General features: G+C 39.4%; 1 protein-coding gene across 1 annotated transcript in view; it reads right to left on the reverse strand.

The window, feature by feature from the left end:
• ABCB5 (ATP binding cassette subfamily B member 5) overlaps nucleotides 1–8,774 on the reverse strand; it is a gene marked incomplete at its 3' end in the record, with an annotated part of 34,020 nt that extends 25,246 nt beyond the window's left edge. The window contains exons 1-9 of the mRNA XM_084260350.1: nucleotides 8,709–8,774; nucleotides 7,581–7,668; nucleotides 7,404–7,452; nucleotides 6,231–6,384; nucleotides 5,725–5,791; nucleotides 5,301–5,492; nucleotides 4,065–4,236; nucleotides 2,979–3,103; nucleotides 483–657 (exon numbers count right to left, since the gene is read on the reverse strand). Of these exons, the coding sequence (XP_084116476.1) occupies nucleotides 483–657; nucleotides 2,979–3,103; nucleotides 4,065–4,236; nucleotides 5,301–5,492; nucleotides 5,725–5,791; nucleotides 6,231–6,384; nucleotides 7,404–7,452; nucleotides 7,581–7,668; nucleotides 8,709–8,757 (1,071 nt within the window). The 5' untranslated portion in view covers nucleotides 8,758–8,774. The remainder of the gene's footprint in view (nucleotides 1–482; nucleotides 658–2,978; nucleotides 3,104–4,064; nucleotides 4,237–5,300; nucleotides 5,493–5,724; nucleotides 5,792–6,230; nucleotides 6,385–7,403; nucleotides 7,453–7,580; nucleotides 7,669–8,708) is intronic.
• Nucleotides 8,775–16,393: the final 7,619 nt, after the last annotated feature.

Below are 16,393 nucleotides of genomic sequence, written 5' to 3' on the forward strand. Positions count from 1 at the left end.
TATCAACTTTGACCTATTTTAGTGTACAGAAAATGTTTACAAGTAAACAACAACAAAATGTGGAGATGACATTGTGGCTGAGATGTTGAGGCCTTCCCAGTACACATTCAGCATACCAGTGGGATTCTTTTAATCCTAGTGTCTAGCTAGATTTTTGTTTGCAGTCCAGGTTACCTGTCTTTTCTGCCTAACCACCAGGTCTAGGTTGTTCATCTTGCCCTATAATAGGGTCCAAGACAAGTGAGAAAAGTACAAATACTTTTGCTTCTATATTGATTAGAGTAGAAATTCAACATGCCACATTCAGACTTCTTACAGCAAAAGCCAGGCAAGATTAATGTCTTCCTTTCAGTTCTACCAAGCAAGTCTAACAGCTAATTTAGCAAGCACTTGGCAGAAGATAGAGATATTATGTACACCACTTACATAATGATTTTCTTGAAGCCACAGAGCATTTTTCAAAGCTGCATTGCTGTACTTACAATTAACACACGGCCAATATCATAACTTTCTTCCTCAGCAGTAAGCTTGGTTCCATACCAAAATGCAAGTGCATAGGATCCAAAGATAAGAAATTGTGAAACACCTAGAGATGTGTTGGTGGTAATGGATTTTTTCACTCCAACACTTCTAGCCATCTCTAAGTTAGCATCATATCTGAAAGTAGGTAAAGAAAGCATTAGTTTGACAGGTATCACATATCATTCTGATTGATATCCCACTATCTTTTCTTTTTTTTTTTTTTTTAAACAAAAAGGATTTCTGCCATAAAAACGATTGAAGTCTCACCAAGAGACTTTTTTTTTTGACAGCAAACTAGTAGGGATAAAATTGCTTTGAACAAATTTGCTCTGATATAGGCTGACAACATTGTCATACCACTATGGAAGACATTGAGAAAGCATTATTTTGAGTAACGTGACTTTATTATCATGATGGAAGACAACACCACTCAGATATGTTTACTTTAGTTCTGGAAAGAAACTCCGAAAACATCTTCATCAACATTACTTATCGAAAGGTAGTGTTTAGTCTTCTGCATTTAGAAAAAGAGGCAAAACAAACCCCTTAACACAGGCACTATGGATGAAGGCAGGTAAACAAATAGAAGCCAGAGCTCTCTCTGACACCAGAGTTTTCTCTTCCTGGCCATTCTGGGTAGTCAGGAATCTTTCCTTAGGTTAGGTTACAGATTAATATGGCAATGTAACAAACAAGTGAACTCAGAACACCAGTATAAATACTAACAAGTCCAATAAAATAATTATTTCTAAGGATAGTCCATATCTATTTATCTGTAGTTTCCAGCTATTAGCTTTCACTTACTCAAGCTCATCATAGCAAGTATAGCCTAGTATAGCATATCTTTTTACTTGTTGGTGTTATTTTCAGCAGCTTGCACTGTCCCTGATACATATTTTTCTATACAAGATATCTCCATAGTAGGAAGACATTAAATTCAGCCAGGTGGGAAGGAATCTTAAAACAAAGTGCATTAATTGTGTTAATGGAAATTGCTCACATACTACTAATGCTGTATTGGCTACTCAAATATTTTTAAATTGTTTGGCTTCATTTTGTTCTTAAAAATAAAGCCCTACATACAAGCCAGCAGTATCATAGGCCCTCCGGGAACATAAGAACTGGATTTAAGCAATGTAATAATTACAGGTTGTCACTCAACTATAGAGCAAGAACCAAAGCCACTGCCAGAAACAGAAGATGACTGAATGTCCCTTGGAAGCATAACATTTGTGGTCAGCAGAGGCACTGTGTGGCAAAAGGTTGCTTTTCCTGAGGTCATCATTTAAGAGCAGTGTAGGAGTCATCACACAGTTTGTAAAATTCCCTCTTCAGTCCCTGATAGGAGTTTATCTGTCCCTAGTAGATGTTCTTGGAAAATCCAGGATTCCATGGGCTTTTTTTATACATTAAACAGAGATGGAGTTATGGAAGAGAGACTGACTAAACAACCACAGAGGAAAGGCCTTATTGGCATAGAGCTATCCAGGTATCAGTTATTTTGTTTTTAGATCTCAAGAAAGGAAAAAAAGTAGTTTGAAGCAGGTCCTATTATTGGATTTTCAGATACTGATAATTTCAAGGACCAAGACAGGGAAGAGAGGGACAACTGATCTAGGCTCTCCCATGGCTTTTTTGCTTTCACTGTATGAGTAGAAAAAGCTTCAAAATTATTTCAACTTGAGGACAAATCCCAGTAAGCAGAATACAGTACTGTAAGATAGAGTTCAGACCCTGGAAGCAGGCAAAAGCAAAGGCAGGCTAATGTCGCCTTAGACATTTCACACAAGATGAGGGCAAACAGGAAAATTGAAAAAGATTCATGGATCATATGGATCAGGTCTTCTGGTTTGCCTTTCTTAACTGTATGGTATTGGTGATGCCCTATATTCGTGTCCTGAATGTTATTTTGACTACATCTGTGGCCAGCCATATCCACCTCACCTTTTACACGTGACTTGGGCCAACACTGGGTTAGGTCAACTACAAGTGTTTTCTGCAAATCATTAAAGTAATAAAATGCAGTGATGCGATTTTACTTGAGGGTGTTATCCAGTGAAGCTTAAATATAAGCTCATTAATCAAAGATCAGAACAGCAGTGCACATGTTCTGGAAGGTAAGCAATTAATCACATGTTTTGCTGCATTTGACTACTAGGTAAGTATAACCTTCCCACCACTTACACTTTAAATTCAACTCCAGATCTCAGTCAGAGGAGAAATTGAGTCTATGCTGCTGTGATAATATCAAATAACTTGCATCACTACTAGATCTATTTAAACATCTTTATTTTCAGGTGAGCTGCCCACTTACAGAAGGATAAAGTGAGACTAAGGAGAATCCCGTTCCTGTGCGCCCCACCTTCCCCCCAAAAATAAAAGAGAAAAATCAAAACCACCAACCCACAGCCAAATTTCTTTTCCGTATTTTAAACATAATTATTTCAAAAGCTTACTTGGCTAATGCCTTCTGCTGTCCATTGAAAGCCACAACAGTCTTGATTGCTGTCAAAATTTCTTCCGCCACAGCTCCTGCTTTGGCATAAGCAGAGAGCTCTTTAGCTGTGAGAGATGCCAGGAGCTGGAAAGTTGAAAAACAGAAGTTATTGCAGCCCACTGAAAAAGTCCATGTACTGTATTGGTGAATAAAGACAATGAGGTTTTAGGTAAGAGGAGGGCAACTGCCTTCTGAATTTCCCCAAAATCTAGCTCACTCTCACTGTGTTCTCATTAAAGTGAAAGACCTCACAGGCATCAGATGAGATTCATGACTATCCCACTTTCCTCCCACTTTGAGGACAGTCTATGTATTACACTGTTCATAGACTGTGGGGTCAGGGAGATGTGCTGCTGCTGCTCTGGGAGGTTGTCTGAGGTGTTCAGAAACTAGACTGCCAGTAGACATTGAAGTAAGCAAGGCAGTTGCATTACAGCTTCTAATACTCTTCTCCCTAGCTGATTTGAAATGCTTCAAATAGAAGAAACCCTTGGTATTATATGTAAGAAACCACTAAGGAATACAAGCTGTGGCTACAACAGATCACAAGGGTAAAATATTTTCCTACCTCTTGAGATATTCCACTAATTTATAACATACAGCTACACAGACTGGAGTGAATGTCCCAAGGTCTATTCTCTACACAGCACAAAATTGTTTGCAGTAGATACAGTATCGCATATGTGTGGATAAGAGCTTGAAAGGTATTTGTGTTGAGGGAAGCAAGGGTCATGAGCCTGTTCCTGGGCTTCCCAATGCTCTGCATGAGTAAATCACTATGTGAGGGAGATACTCTGATGCAGATCATCCTCCTGCTACACAGTAGAAGGACGTAGTTGGTGGACACGAGAAATAGAACATGCAAATACATGCTTGGGAAAGCAGAGGAAAGCTACAGGAGGAGCAGAAATCACAAAGTAAGCATGGTGCCAACCTCCCAACTTAGAAACCAGACTTGTTTTCTCTCATGCTCTTCCCCTTTCCTGTCCATAAGAGTTCTGATGTTTTTCTGGTTTGCTTTGTTTATTAATCCCCACACACTTACAGTTGACCAAACTGCTGCTGATGCAGCAAGCAGAGGGCTGACGGACAAAATCACCAGTGTCAGCTTCCACCCGTGGATGAAGCCTATGATAATCCCTGCCAGAAATGTGGCAAAAAACTGCACAAATATACAGATCTTGTCGCCGATGCCTTCGTGGATGGTGTTGATGTCACTTTAAATAAAAACAATAATAATAAAAAAAGATTTGTTAGCTTTGAATGCCTTTTGTTCTAACTCCTTCCCCCTCCATTTCACGCTGTGTGGCCCAATGTCAGAAGCACTGCCATTTCCTAACTGGCACAGAGAAGTTTCTAACCACAGCTACTGAACAGTACCATTAGTCTCTTGTGTGGCCAAAACACAGCAGAAACCTCTTATTTTTTTTCAGGCTAATTTTCTGTATTTTCCATCATTCTCTGCTGTTTCTATGCCCTGTCACTAGGTCACGAATGACCTAGTTTCCTTATCCAGAATCCAAATGGAGCAATACAAGTACACAGCCAAACAGCCTCCCGTGACCATCTCCAAATGATTCCTTCTGTTCAGCTTTCCAATATATTTTATGTTTAGCTTTGGTTACAGACTCAGATCAAGGGTTATCTCCATTCTGTCAGTAAAACCATTATTTGGAAGAAACTGTTTTTCATACAAATTTCTTTCCCCATTCTCTCTTCTCAGCACATACAGATACTACATCTGTGAGTGGTTTCATTTAAGCTTCTCTTACACCTTTCAGGACACAGCTCTGTTCAAAGCTACCTGAAAATCCATGGGGAAAAAAACATCAGTGTTCACACATATAGCACCATTGCATCTTGATGCACACAGTCCTCATCCTTAAGTCAATTTAAGTCTATAGAAAAACTCCAAACACTGGACAGAGTCCAGCTTGAGATCTGTCTGGCTGTAAATGAAAGTTCATTTCCATTTAATAAAGTGTCAGAGCTATCAGTGTTTGTAAACAAGCTGGAGACAGCAGAGCTGCTTATCTAGTGCTGTTTGTCATGTACTTCACAGACATTAGAAAGCCAGTGTCAGGCATCTCACAGCAAATCCCCATATATCACAATGCACATATTACAATCCACACAAATGAAGCTGAGAAGAATAATTACTTTTTCCCTCAGAGCTCTGGTATTTCATACTTTGGGGCTTTTTAAACTCTATAGGCTATTCCACAGGTGGCAGTATTCTTATAAATATCATATGTAGCGTGGTAAAAAACAGAGCCCTTACTCTGTCAGCCTGGTGTTCAGCGTTCCTATCTGGGTGGTATCAAACCAAGCCATCTCCTGATGGAGCACTGCAAAAAAGAACTTCTGCCGGATCCTGGCTGTCTGCCTTGTAGCAGCAATCAAAAATGTCCATACTTGGATGGTGCTCAGGATCAACACAGCACAGCCAATTCCCACGTAGTAGTAAGCAAACCTGCGATAAGGGAACAAGAGGCCACATGACCCCACTGTATCTTGAGAGAAGTTAGAAACACAAAGCAACCATTAGTCTTCAGTTATCCTAGCAAAGTAAATACTGAAGCCTGTGATACATTATTGGGAAGTCTTTTTCAGAAGGCAAGCATTTGGCTTCTGCTCAAAGAGATAATGCAGGAAAGAAAAATCCCCCAATACTCTGTTAGCAGAATAACTACAAAGACTCTTACTTTGTCATTTCATGTTCTATATCTATGCCTGGAATTGAAGGACAGCTGGAACTATTTGCTGAAGTATCTGTAGGGAGAAAAGTTGCAATATTTTCACAAATATTGATCATAGAAGATAAATCATGGCAATCTAAGGTCATCAGTTTGGGAATATTTTGTCTTTTGCAAAAGCCCACTTGCAAAATACAAAATAATTTGGCAGATATAAACTTATTTTTAAGGAACTTCTGGTAATTAGTGCATGATAACTGATGATACAGGTCATGCTCCTTACTGTCTTGCCAAAGTTGCAGTTCATCCATGAAGAACACCTCCAATGCACTGCTTTTGTCCTGGTCTAGCCATTAAAGATCGATTAAAATTATTTTGCAGGTCATTTGGAGGATGAATTTTGCTCATAAGATACTCGTTTAGATGTGCAGTAGTACATAGCATGGGAAAAAAATCTTAGCCCCTGTGCAAAGCGTAACTGGCATATAAAGAAGTCTAATTTTATTTTTTTTTACCTTCAGACACATTTGATTTCACACCACTTAAAACAAAGCTGTTTGTCATCTCTCCAAAGACAACGATCATCAGTGGCAATCCAGTACCATTTGCAGCAGCTGCGATCAAACCAACCACCATCAAAAGGACATCCACCCAATCAGCATAGCGGAACTACATGGGCATTAGAAGAGAGAGAAAAATAAGGGGGGCTCACGTTATGCCTGACAGTTCATGTATTTGTTACAGCAGAGCACACTTACAGAACAGGCTTTGTTTCTACCTATGTATTCCAAATAGCAACTACAACTGAAGGTAGACTCAGAACAGAAGAACTTTGTCTTTAAATCAGTAGGCAGTAAGGCTTCCAAGGAAATACTGGCAGGAGACATGGCTCTTCTCCATCTCAGCAGGAAAGATAAGGTGTATGTCCTACATGTTTCTAAGTGATGATCATCTTTGTATAGTATAATGCAGTTGGTGTTCCAGTAAGTTACATATTTGCTAAGATAATGCCGTTGAAATGTAAACAAGAGTGAGTTATCGACCAGCACCTGGGTTATATCTACCAGTAAGAATGTCTGCAGCAGCGATTGTATCTTAAGGCTTCCCTACCCTTGAACACTTGTTTGGTTTAAAGAAGGATGTGAATTTTAATTGACAAAGCTATTTGTGGATGTGGTTAATCTGAAATCAGAACATTTTATTCCTGACTGTCCTAACCTTCTTCCTAAGTGTAAATGGATATGGAACAAACCAAAGAACTAAGCTCCTCTTGTTCCAGAGTAAGCAGGCTCATGAGTGAGAGTTATTTGGAAATAGCTGCTGTATGGAAAACTGACACAAAACTGTACCACTGGTTTTCTCAGAGAGCAGATCCCTCAGATGTCAAACACAGGATAAACCCTTTATAAATAGTCAATCAAGGGCCTGTGCAGCACATATATTGCAGGACAGACTCAGCAGGGATGAGCTTTGTTCTCCAACAGCACCAAGGTTGAACAGCTGTCACTGCTACCAAACCACTGAAGGGAGAATCTGACCTAACAGGGCAAATGTTAAAGATGTCTAGCATCAAAAGGTCTCAGGCTTCTTCTCAGGTTTTTAATTGCTTATTAGTTGCAATTCATAGAGAACTCAATGACAGATAAAGAACAGCAAATACAAAGCAGATGATCAAACTGGACACTAACCAATTCAAAAATGCCAACCACTTGTTTCTCCAGCTTCTCTTTTTCCTTCCTAGAGGAAAATACAAAAGACTAATTTAGGTTTTTTTTCCCCCCTAGAAATGCTGTATTAAACTTGTTTCCTTCCCCCATTCACTCAGTTTACCAGCAGCCAATGTGTTAAATTCAAATGATACTTACTTTTTTTTCTTTGGCTTTAACTGGTCACTTTGTTCAAGGTTTTCATCATGTTGGAAAGAAAGGTTGTCACATCCCTTGTTTGCAGATTCTATGAAATAGAAGTCAGAGATGTTTTTGTTTAAATGTAGTAACCCATCTTTTTATCAGTTTCCTGCAACTTTCCTAAAGCTTAAAGACACGTTTTTCCTCATGTTCCTGGAGCAGCCCAGTGAATTTTTGTTGAAACTTCCTTTCTCTTCAGTTCATTTCCTCTAGTCCGGAAAAAAAATCTTCTAGTTTCAAGGAGGAAACAAACTTCATTTTTACAATTAAAAACTATTTATGCAGAGAAACTACCAAAGACTAAAAGCAAGAATTAGTTAATTCTGCAAACACCTACACAGCTGAACGTAAACAAGAAGCCCAATTGAAATAAGTGGAATTGCTCATCATGAAGGTTGTAATTGCTGTAGGCAATGCAGAATAAACGTGAGTTAACTACAGATTCATGTCTTTGCCTGTAGTAACAATCTTCATTACGTCTTCGTATTGCAGTGGTTGCCACATGTCCTACTTCCTTCATGCTAGGTGCTTTAGAAACCTACACAATTGAGGAATCCTAACCCAGAAAGCTTATGATTCTAAGCACATAAAGTGAGATGTAATAAATGGATAAAGAAACCAATGAGCAACCATGGTAGGGGGCCATCTGTGAATTGCATGGGGAGAAAAGGGCTCCACACACCAACCACTCCCAATTTACATTTACTTTAACTGCTGACTCACTATGAATAGAATTTTCCACATACTGTTTTTAATGTCAGTCAATAAGACATAAAGCTTGATTTAGACAACCATTTGAAGGCAGCCTTGTCCTTCCACACTACTGACCTTAGGAGTATTTTCATGCCCAGACTAGGACCCACCCAAATAGTTTTACCCACGCAAATGGTCTTTTTTTTTTTAACTTGGTGAAATGATTCATTCAAAGGTTTTCTATCTGGTGGCTTTAGCTCGCTAGAAGCTCATTGCATTATCTCCTGTAAAACCATTATGGCCATCATGAAAGACCTCTTATTGCACCTTTAGGTTTGGAGCTGTGGAATATCTTCCTCAAATGCACATGCAGCTCTCACACCTGTGGCTTACCATCATCTGAGAGGTCCTTTTCTGCAGAATTTATGGAACGGTCCTTCATGGTTCTTCTTTGTTGCGTGCTGACATGAATCGAAGCCTGCATTTAAAAAACAAATGACACAGCATTCATAAATAGTAGATATTTAAAGAGTTAACATTAAAATATTTGTTGGTTTTTCCATGACTTACTATATTTTGGTATGAACATTGACCTGCTCAAATAAATGACTAAAAAACAAGTAACAGTGTGATTAAGAAGTGCTACTACTGAGAACGGTCGAAATTATTACAATGGAACCCCCATAGCCTCTTTCAGTAGGCTTTAATGCTAAATCCCTCAATCATTTATATGCAAATGATTGTGGATTATCTATTACAGAACAGAGGATTTTTCCCCATTATCTTATGTTTGATTAAAGCTCATTGAACAGTCGTAACACAACCATCATTGCAATGATATAGACTAAGATATTTATGCACGCATTCTGCCATACACCGACTAAGCCAGTTCTGGAGGTGGTAAATGACTGAGACAAGAAGATTAAAAGTCTAGGAAAACTTGAAGCAGATTTATTAACAACACACACATGAATTTAATGTAGGCTGAAATAACAATAATAAAATATATAAGCAACTTATACTGTTTAAAAAGTTGGTTTTGGTTGAGTTTGGGGTTTTGTTTTTTTAAAGCATCATTTTAGACAGATTTCTGGCTGTGTCCCCGCCCCCCGCCAGCGATATTTCAGCTTACCTTTCCAACCCGCGCTGTGCCCGTACCTGTGGGTGACTACGGCCCCCCCGGTGGGATGTGATGGGGCGGGGTGCGAAGCCCCCGGCCCCGCAGCTGCCGGTCCGGCCCGGTCCCTGCGGGGCGGGCTGCCCCGCTCCCCGGCCTTGGGCTTTATAGCGGCGGGCACCGCCTCCTTCCCTCCCGCGGCTCGGGTTTCAGGTGAAGGTCGGTGCCGCAGCCTGGCAGGAGTCGCGGTGGTCAAGGAGGTCCGCAAATACATTTTGATTTCGGCCCCGGGGGCTCCCGCCCTCTGCAGCATCCCGCAGGGCTCCAGCCCTGCGAACCGCACATGGGGGACTGCTCTGCCCCATTAGCAGGGTACCGCTTTCTATCTTTGAGTCCCCATCAGTACTACAAGCAGAATTTTAGTTTGAAAAACCCTGCTGATAAGCAGAAGTGAGGGGGTATTTGATGAAGATACACTTGTCCAGTGAAACATTCAGGCTTGTTAAAGTTATCAGCAAGGTCACAGCAAATTTGGATAATTGCTTCATTTGGGGAATTTAAAGTAAGAGTAAAGACTACTGGTGAAATTGAACTAAGAATTTTTATTAAAAGAAGTTTTAATTTTCATTTCCCACTTCTAAATGACATGAAGATCAAAGCTAGCTGAATTCGCTTCTGTTTTTACAGAAGCTAAGCATCACATTTTGCTCATTAAATTCCCACCTCTTCCTCACAATATGTGTGGGGTTTATTCTGGCAAATGTAAAATTGTTTTTCTTTGCTTTGGGTTAGACCAGAAGTTCCAACCCCCCCCCCCCCCCCCCGAGCCAGGTATACAGATTTTCTGTGCAACCCCCAAAATAACAGGTCTTCTGCTTGCCTTCCCCCCCCGCCCACAAATTTGTAACAAAAGCATTACTGAAAGCAAATGATAAACACTTCAAGTGTTTATGAAAAATAATCTCCTAATTATTTTCCCATCCACTCAAATGCCATTATCCCAAAACCAAGCCCCAGATAATTGAAGTAGTTACTCAGCAGAAGTTATTCTTAAGAAAGAAGTTCAAGACAGTCTAATTCTCTTTTCTGCCTTCATCACAGGATTTAAATTATAGTTTATGCATTTGTTATAATTCCCTTAAAAATCCTCAGAGGATTTTTCATTATTAGGATTCATCATCTCTGGCCACAAATTTGTAACAAAAGCATTACTGAAAGCAAATGATAAACACTTCAAGTGTTTATGAAAAATAATCTCCTAATTATTTTCCCATCCACTCAAATGCCATTATCCCAAAACCAAGCCCCAGATAATTGAAGTAGTTACTCAGCAGAAGTTATTCTTAAGAAAGAAGTTCAAGACAGTCTAATTCTCTTTTCTGCCTTCATCACAGGATTTAAATTATAGTTTATGCATTTGTTATAATTCCCTTAAAAATCCTCAGAGGATTTTTCATTATTAGGATTCATCATCTCTGGCCCATTGGGACCATATACGTTCAGTTAGAGACAAGATCCTACATGTCAGTCCTATTACTTTTTAAAGTACTTTCTTATCTTATTACCATTACCCAGGTTTATATTACAGACACAGCATTAAGCCTGCATAATGCACATTAGCGACTCTGTTCTCTGTTCCAGAAAATTTGAGAAAAGCTTTGGCTTCTGCTGTCATGAAGAACCTGCATTCACAGAATTTAGAAGAGCCAGATCAACAAGCTGAACTACTTCACTGTCCCAGACCTGAGGTTCACAGCTGTATGCAGTTGTTCCTTCATCAAAGGCAACAGGTTTTTTTCTTGTTCATGTCAATTGGAGCAAGACTAACTCCTCACCATGTTTCAGTTTTTTTGTTAAAACCCATGGTTAACTTATCTTCAGGAGAAACTATCATCACATATAAAGTTTTAAATATAGAGATACCTCATTTAGAAAGTAAATGCCAGATGTGATGACAGGCATGGGGCTGACAGAGCACGTAATTATCAAAGTAGAGGATTAAGGCTAGTACAAACTCAAAAAAATCACCTGGAACAGTTTTCAGAAGTTCTAAGTCCCCATGCATCTTATTTAGGATCATGGGCAAATAGGGACTGTTTGATACCTTCAAAACACAGACACTTTCACTTTCAAAGCTTCATTATCAGTTATTCACACAAAGTAACAATGAAGAGTCAATAATGATTAAAATCCATTGCTTTACACACTACATGCCCAGTGAGAAAAAGCCTCAGACTTCCCCTGCATAGAAAAGGCAGTCCAGAAAGAGTGTGTGAGGTGAGCCACGCAATGGATAGCACAAAAAAGAGAAGCATGAGGTGTCAAGAACATTAGTTCCTTCTCCCTTCCACACGCTGCCTCCCCCCCCCCCCCCCCCCCCATTCCTTCCTTCGGTAGTGATGTTATACTTTATGCATTACCAAAGTGGGACAAACCAAAGCCATAAACAAATAGGTTAAAAAGGAAAATGAACAATAGGATAGAGAAATAGTCTCTTAGAAAAAAAAAATCTTAAGCTAATCTACTAAGAAACATGGACTCAGTTTAATTACAGCTAACTATTCTGTGCTTAAATAAAGAAGAAAATAACACAGTGACTTTTTTGCAGAAGCAAATGCACATGTCAAGCAGAGGCGAATCTAGTCAATAAAAAAAGGCAGAGAAGCAACACACACAAAAAAATGGTAGCTTACAGTATCACAGAACATTAGGAGTTGGAAGGGACCTCAAATGATCATCTAGTTCCAGGCCCACCACCCCCCCACCAAGCCAGAGCAGGATCACCTAGGCTAAATCACACAGATTAGCATCCAGGTGGGTTTTGAATGCCTCAGGAGACAGACACTCCACAACCTCTCTGGGAAGTCTGCGCCAGTGCTCCGTCACCCTCACAGTGACAAAGTTCCTCCTTATGTTCACTTAGAACTTCCTACGCTCCAGCTCACACCCATTGCTTGGCTGTTATTGAGAAGAGCCTGGCTCCATCCCCTGACTCTTGCCCTTCACATATTTATAAACATTAATAAGGTCACCCCTCAGCCTCCTTACAGTAATACCATTGCAATTTTAGGTGGAGCATTACAGTAAATTATCATAAGGTGATTTGGAGGGGAAAGACTATTTTTTCTTTTATCCAAAATTGTTTATGCAACTTTGGAAAATACTTGCTACATCTGAGAAGTATTCTATTCTAAACAGACAATATTCACCCCTGCCTGCATGTGTTTAATTCATCTGACCAAAAGCAGTCAGTGACAGGAAAAGCAAAATTAAACACAGCTAAGCAACATTAATTAACACCAGCTATAGCTGACTGAACAAGGAAAGATATCTACTCTAGAGAATTATTAACCATACACATAACATTATTAAAAATAAACATAAAACCACAAAAAAAAAAAACCCAAGACACAAGCTGGAAATGAGAGCTTGGTTCCCCAGCAAAGCCTTAATACTGAAGACAATACACATGCAAAAGCAATAGACGCCCAACTAGACCAGAACACATCCTCAAAATAGCAACCAATTACAAGGAGAGTGTATTGTAGATCACAAGTACCATAGCTGCTTACTTCTTTCCTGACTTCTGCAACAAGCCAAGAGAGCACCAACAAGACACCCAACCCACAGCCATCAAACACTCAATAGCAGTCATGGCTGGTATTTAAACCATTACCCTCCCTTTCCCATCCAGCTGGGTTGTAATTAACAGGATGGAGCTATAAAAGACCTTGATCTTTATCTACTGCTCTTCAGTGTTAGCAGCTTTGTTATTTTTGATCTGTGTTGTATATGTTTTCAGATAGAAATTATTTTTCTAGAAGCAGTTGATAATTAAAATGAAAAAGTTCTTTTTTTATTACTTTAGCATTGGCAAGTGCAGGGCTACCAAAGATTTGGTGCAATGGATAAGTCTGAGTAGAGGTGACTACTGGAAGAATTAAAACCTGGTAAAGAAATGTCACAATACTTCTTGAACTCTCTGAGAAAGTCTGAGATATATTGCCCGAAGGTCCTAACGCTGACCAAGCAAAGTAAATGTTTGTGGTTTTCCTGAAATTGGGAAGCAGGAATATCTCAAATTCTTTTAATTAAGCAGAGTTATATCAAAGGTGGCTATTTAATCATAAATGTTTCTAATCACCAACAACTTGCAATAATTTATTGAGACTGAGACGGTTTTACAGGTTCTCTATAGTGCACATTTTCTCAAAGTACAAAGACAAGGAATAAATTTTATTCTCTCCTATGAAGTTTACATGTCTATTTTGGGAGATACTTAACTGATGAGGATGAAGACAATATAGATTTCTCAAGTAATTGCTGTAATTCTTCTCACCTTTAAGAAAATGTCAAGTCAATATGGTTCTTTGCTTTGTATAAAGGAAAATACTTATTTTTTTTGAAGTAATAGAGTCACATAAGTACTAAATCATAAGAAGCACAGAAGGCAGTCCTCCTGCTGAACCCTCTACATACCATATGCAGGAAAGCTTTGTACATTATCAAAATGGTGAGTTAGGCTGATAAAAGACCTACAGAGATAATTCACAGGACTGAATGCTAAGATATGCATCTGCTTCAAAAAGGGAAGAAAAGGGGAGGAGGAATTGCTTCATATAAGCAAGTTACTTATTCTAAGGCCTTCCCTTTGGCAGGAGAAAGACAAAACAATGGGTTTTGGTCTGTCAGACCGGGAATATTGAGAAGATGACATTTCATTAGTCTAGCTAAAGGAAAGGACTAAAGAAACCACCATATGCCTGGATATCACTTGGGCAACACAGGCAAGGGGTTGGGAAGTGCTCTTGGTAAGTGCTGGGAACAAAATTTTCTTCGAAGAGGTAAGAGAATTAAATGGAGATGGGCTTTTCTACATTTCATCCTCAGAGGTAGAATGTGATCAAGGAAGAAAGTTTGCATTAAAGCGCTGGTGAAATTATGAAATTAGGAGGTTCTTGATTCTTTACATAAAAAGAGAGGTATGACAAGAAAATAAAATAAGTTACAGTATAGGAAGATTATTGTTACTCATGAAAAGGCAGTCTAAGGGCAAAGACAGTAAAAAGAGCTGGCAGTTAATATAAACATATTATGGACTTGAAACACCAATAAGAGGCCCTTCTTTCATGCAGAAGCACAAGATTATTCCTATCAGAAGCAGTTAGGATTGACTTTGTAGGCTGCTTTTCTGCACAATAACATCTAGGAGATATGGTGGATGGAAAACTGAATGGAAGCCAACAATGTCAAACTGCTGTGAAAAAAGGACAAAATTCATAAAAGCACAGAAGAGTCATATGTGAAACACATGGAGTAGTGTTTGCTCTGCTTAGTGCCGTTAAATCCTCAGCTGGAGTGCTGTGTCTAATTTTGGTTATTTCAAGAAAGATGTGGGTGATAGGAATTGTGGAAGAAAGCAAAATGAAAGGGGTATAAAAGACATGACCTCTGAGGAAAGACAGATGGAATTTGGTTTGGTGTAGTGGAAAACATGCAGTTGAGTTTAGAAAAATATGAGGGACTGTGAAAAAAACCCTGTAATCCAGTGTCTTCCATATCTACTGTGGCATTGATAGACGGGAAGAAAGAAAAACCCAGATACTAGGAAAGTGACCATTACTTTCCTTTAAAGATTTGTATTTCTCAACACAATGTTAAATTTTGAGGGCAAGGACCTCTCTCTTCTGCTTTAGCCTCTCCCCCTCAATACCCTTAACAGTTTGTAGATTTTGTTTATATTTATATATAAATATATATATTGTATTTAAGTAACATGTCTAAATCAAGCAGGTGTTATTCATACAGGTAGCATGTGTTTACTACCGAATTATGTTCTGATTAAATGTTTATATGCTCCCAAGGGTCAGCGAATGCAGTCCTTTTCATCTACAGGAATCACTGTAAACATCCTTGCTCACCGAGCATGCACTTCATGACTCTTACTAGCACATCACTGACTGTTTCCCTTGCCAGGACAGACCACAGTTAAAATGGAATGTTTTCTTGGATTTTTTTTTTTTTTTTTAAAGATAAGCATGGACAGTGACCTTTCACTGATACTATTTAATCTAGGAAAAGAAATGTTTAGAAAGCAGAGGCAGAAGATAAGTGTTTGAAGACACACATAAAGCATTTAAGCCTAACTAAAATAAAACTCTTAAGAAGACAAGTAAAAATGGGCTGTCTGTTTAAATAACCTATGTGGTTATGTCCTGACTGTTGGAGGGGGGTCCCTGTATCAGGACTGGGCTGGAGGTGATGCCATGTGGTTCAGGACATGTAGACAGTTGCCCCTAAATCACCTGATACAACGCCCTTTTTCCCAAATGCTCTGAACTATTTTGGAACACGTGAGATGGCAGCTGATTTCTGAAGGCAGCAGCCTTCTACTACTTCTGTGCAAACTACATTAGATCGCTAGAATAAATTATCCTTGCTCTAAACCTGGCTTAAATCTCTCGGTTTAGAAAAGATGTTACTTCTGCTCATAAAGTTACATTGCGTGGTTGTAATATTGTCTTCCCTTGGGGTAGCTGGGTTTTTTTTCCGTGACAGCCCACTCACTTGTACATATTCTCTTCTGAGAAAAAATGTTCTGGCACTTCAGACAACAGCAGTAGGATTTCTGCCATTAGGTATTCCTTGCATCTCAGGCTGCTGTGTCCATGGTGGCCAGTCCTGATGCTGGCTTCCATGGCACTGAGCCCTCTTATGGAGGGAACAAGACTGAATGAGGAGCTTGATGGGAGGAGCAAAGTATTACAGCTGGCTGACATGCAGATACCTTGTGATGATGGGCAGAGCAAGAATTCCCAAAGCTGACTAAGTTAAATCCCAGTGCTTGAAAGGAAGATGCTGCATCTTCTAACTACCCTCCCCTTTTGAGTGCCACGTGGTAGATCCTCAGTTATCACTGTGATCTCCTTTTTCTACTTCTTCCTCCTTCCACTTGAGAAGT

Source organism: Gallinula chloropus, assembly GCF_964237585.1.
Source record: "Gallinula chloropus genome assembly, chromosome: 2".
Classification (NCBI taxonomy): domain Eukaryota; kingdom Metazoa; phylum Chordata; class Aves; order Gruiformes; family Rallidae; genus Gallinula; species Gallinula chloropus.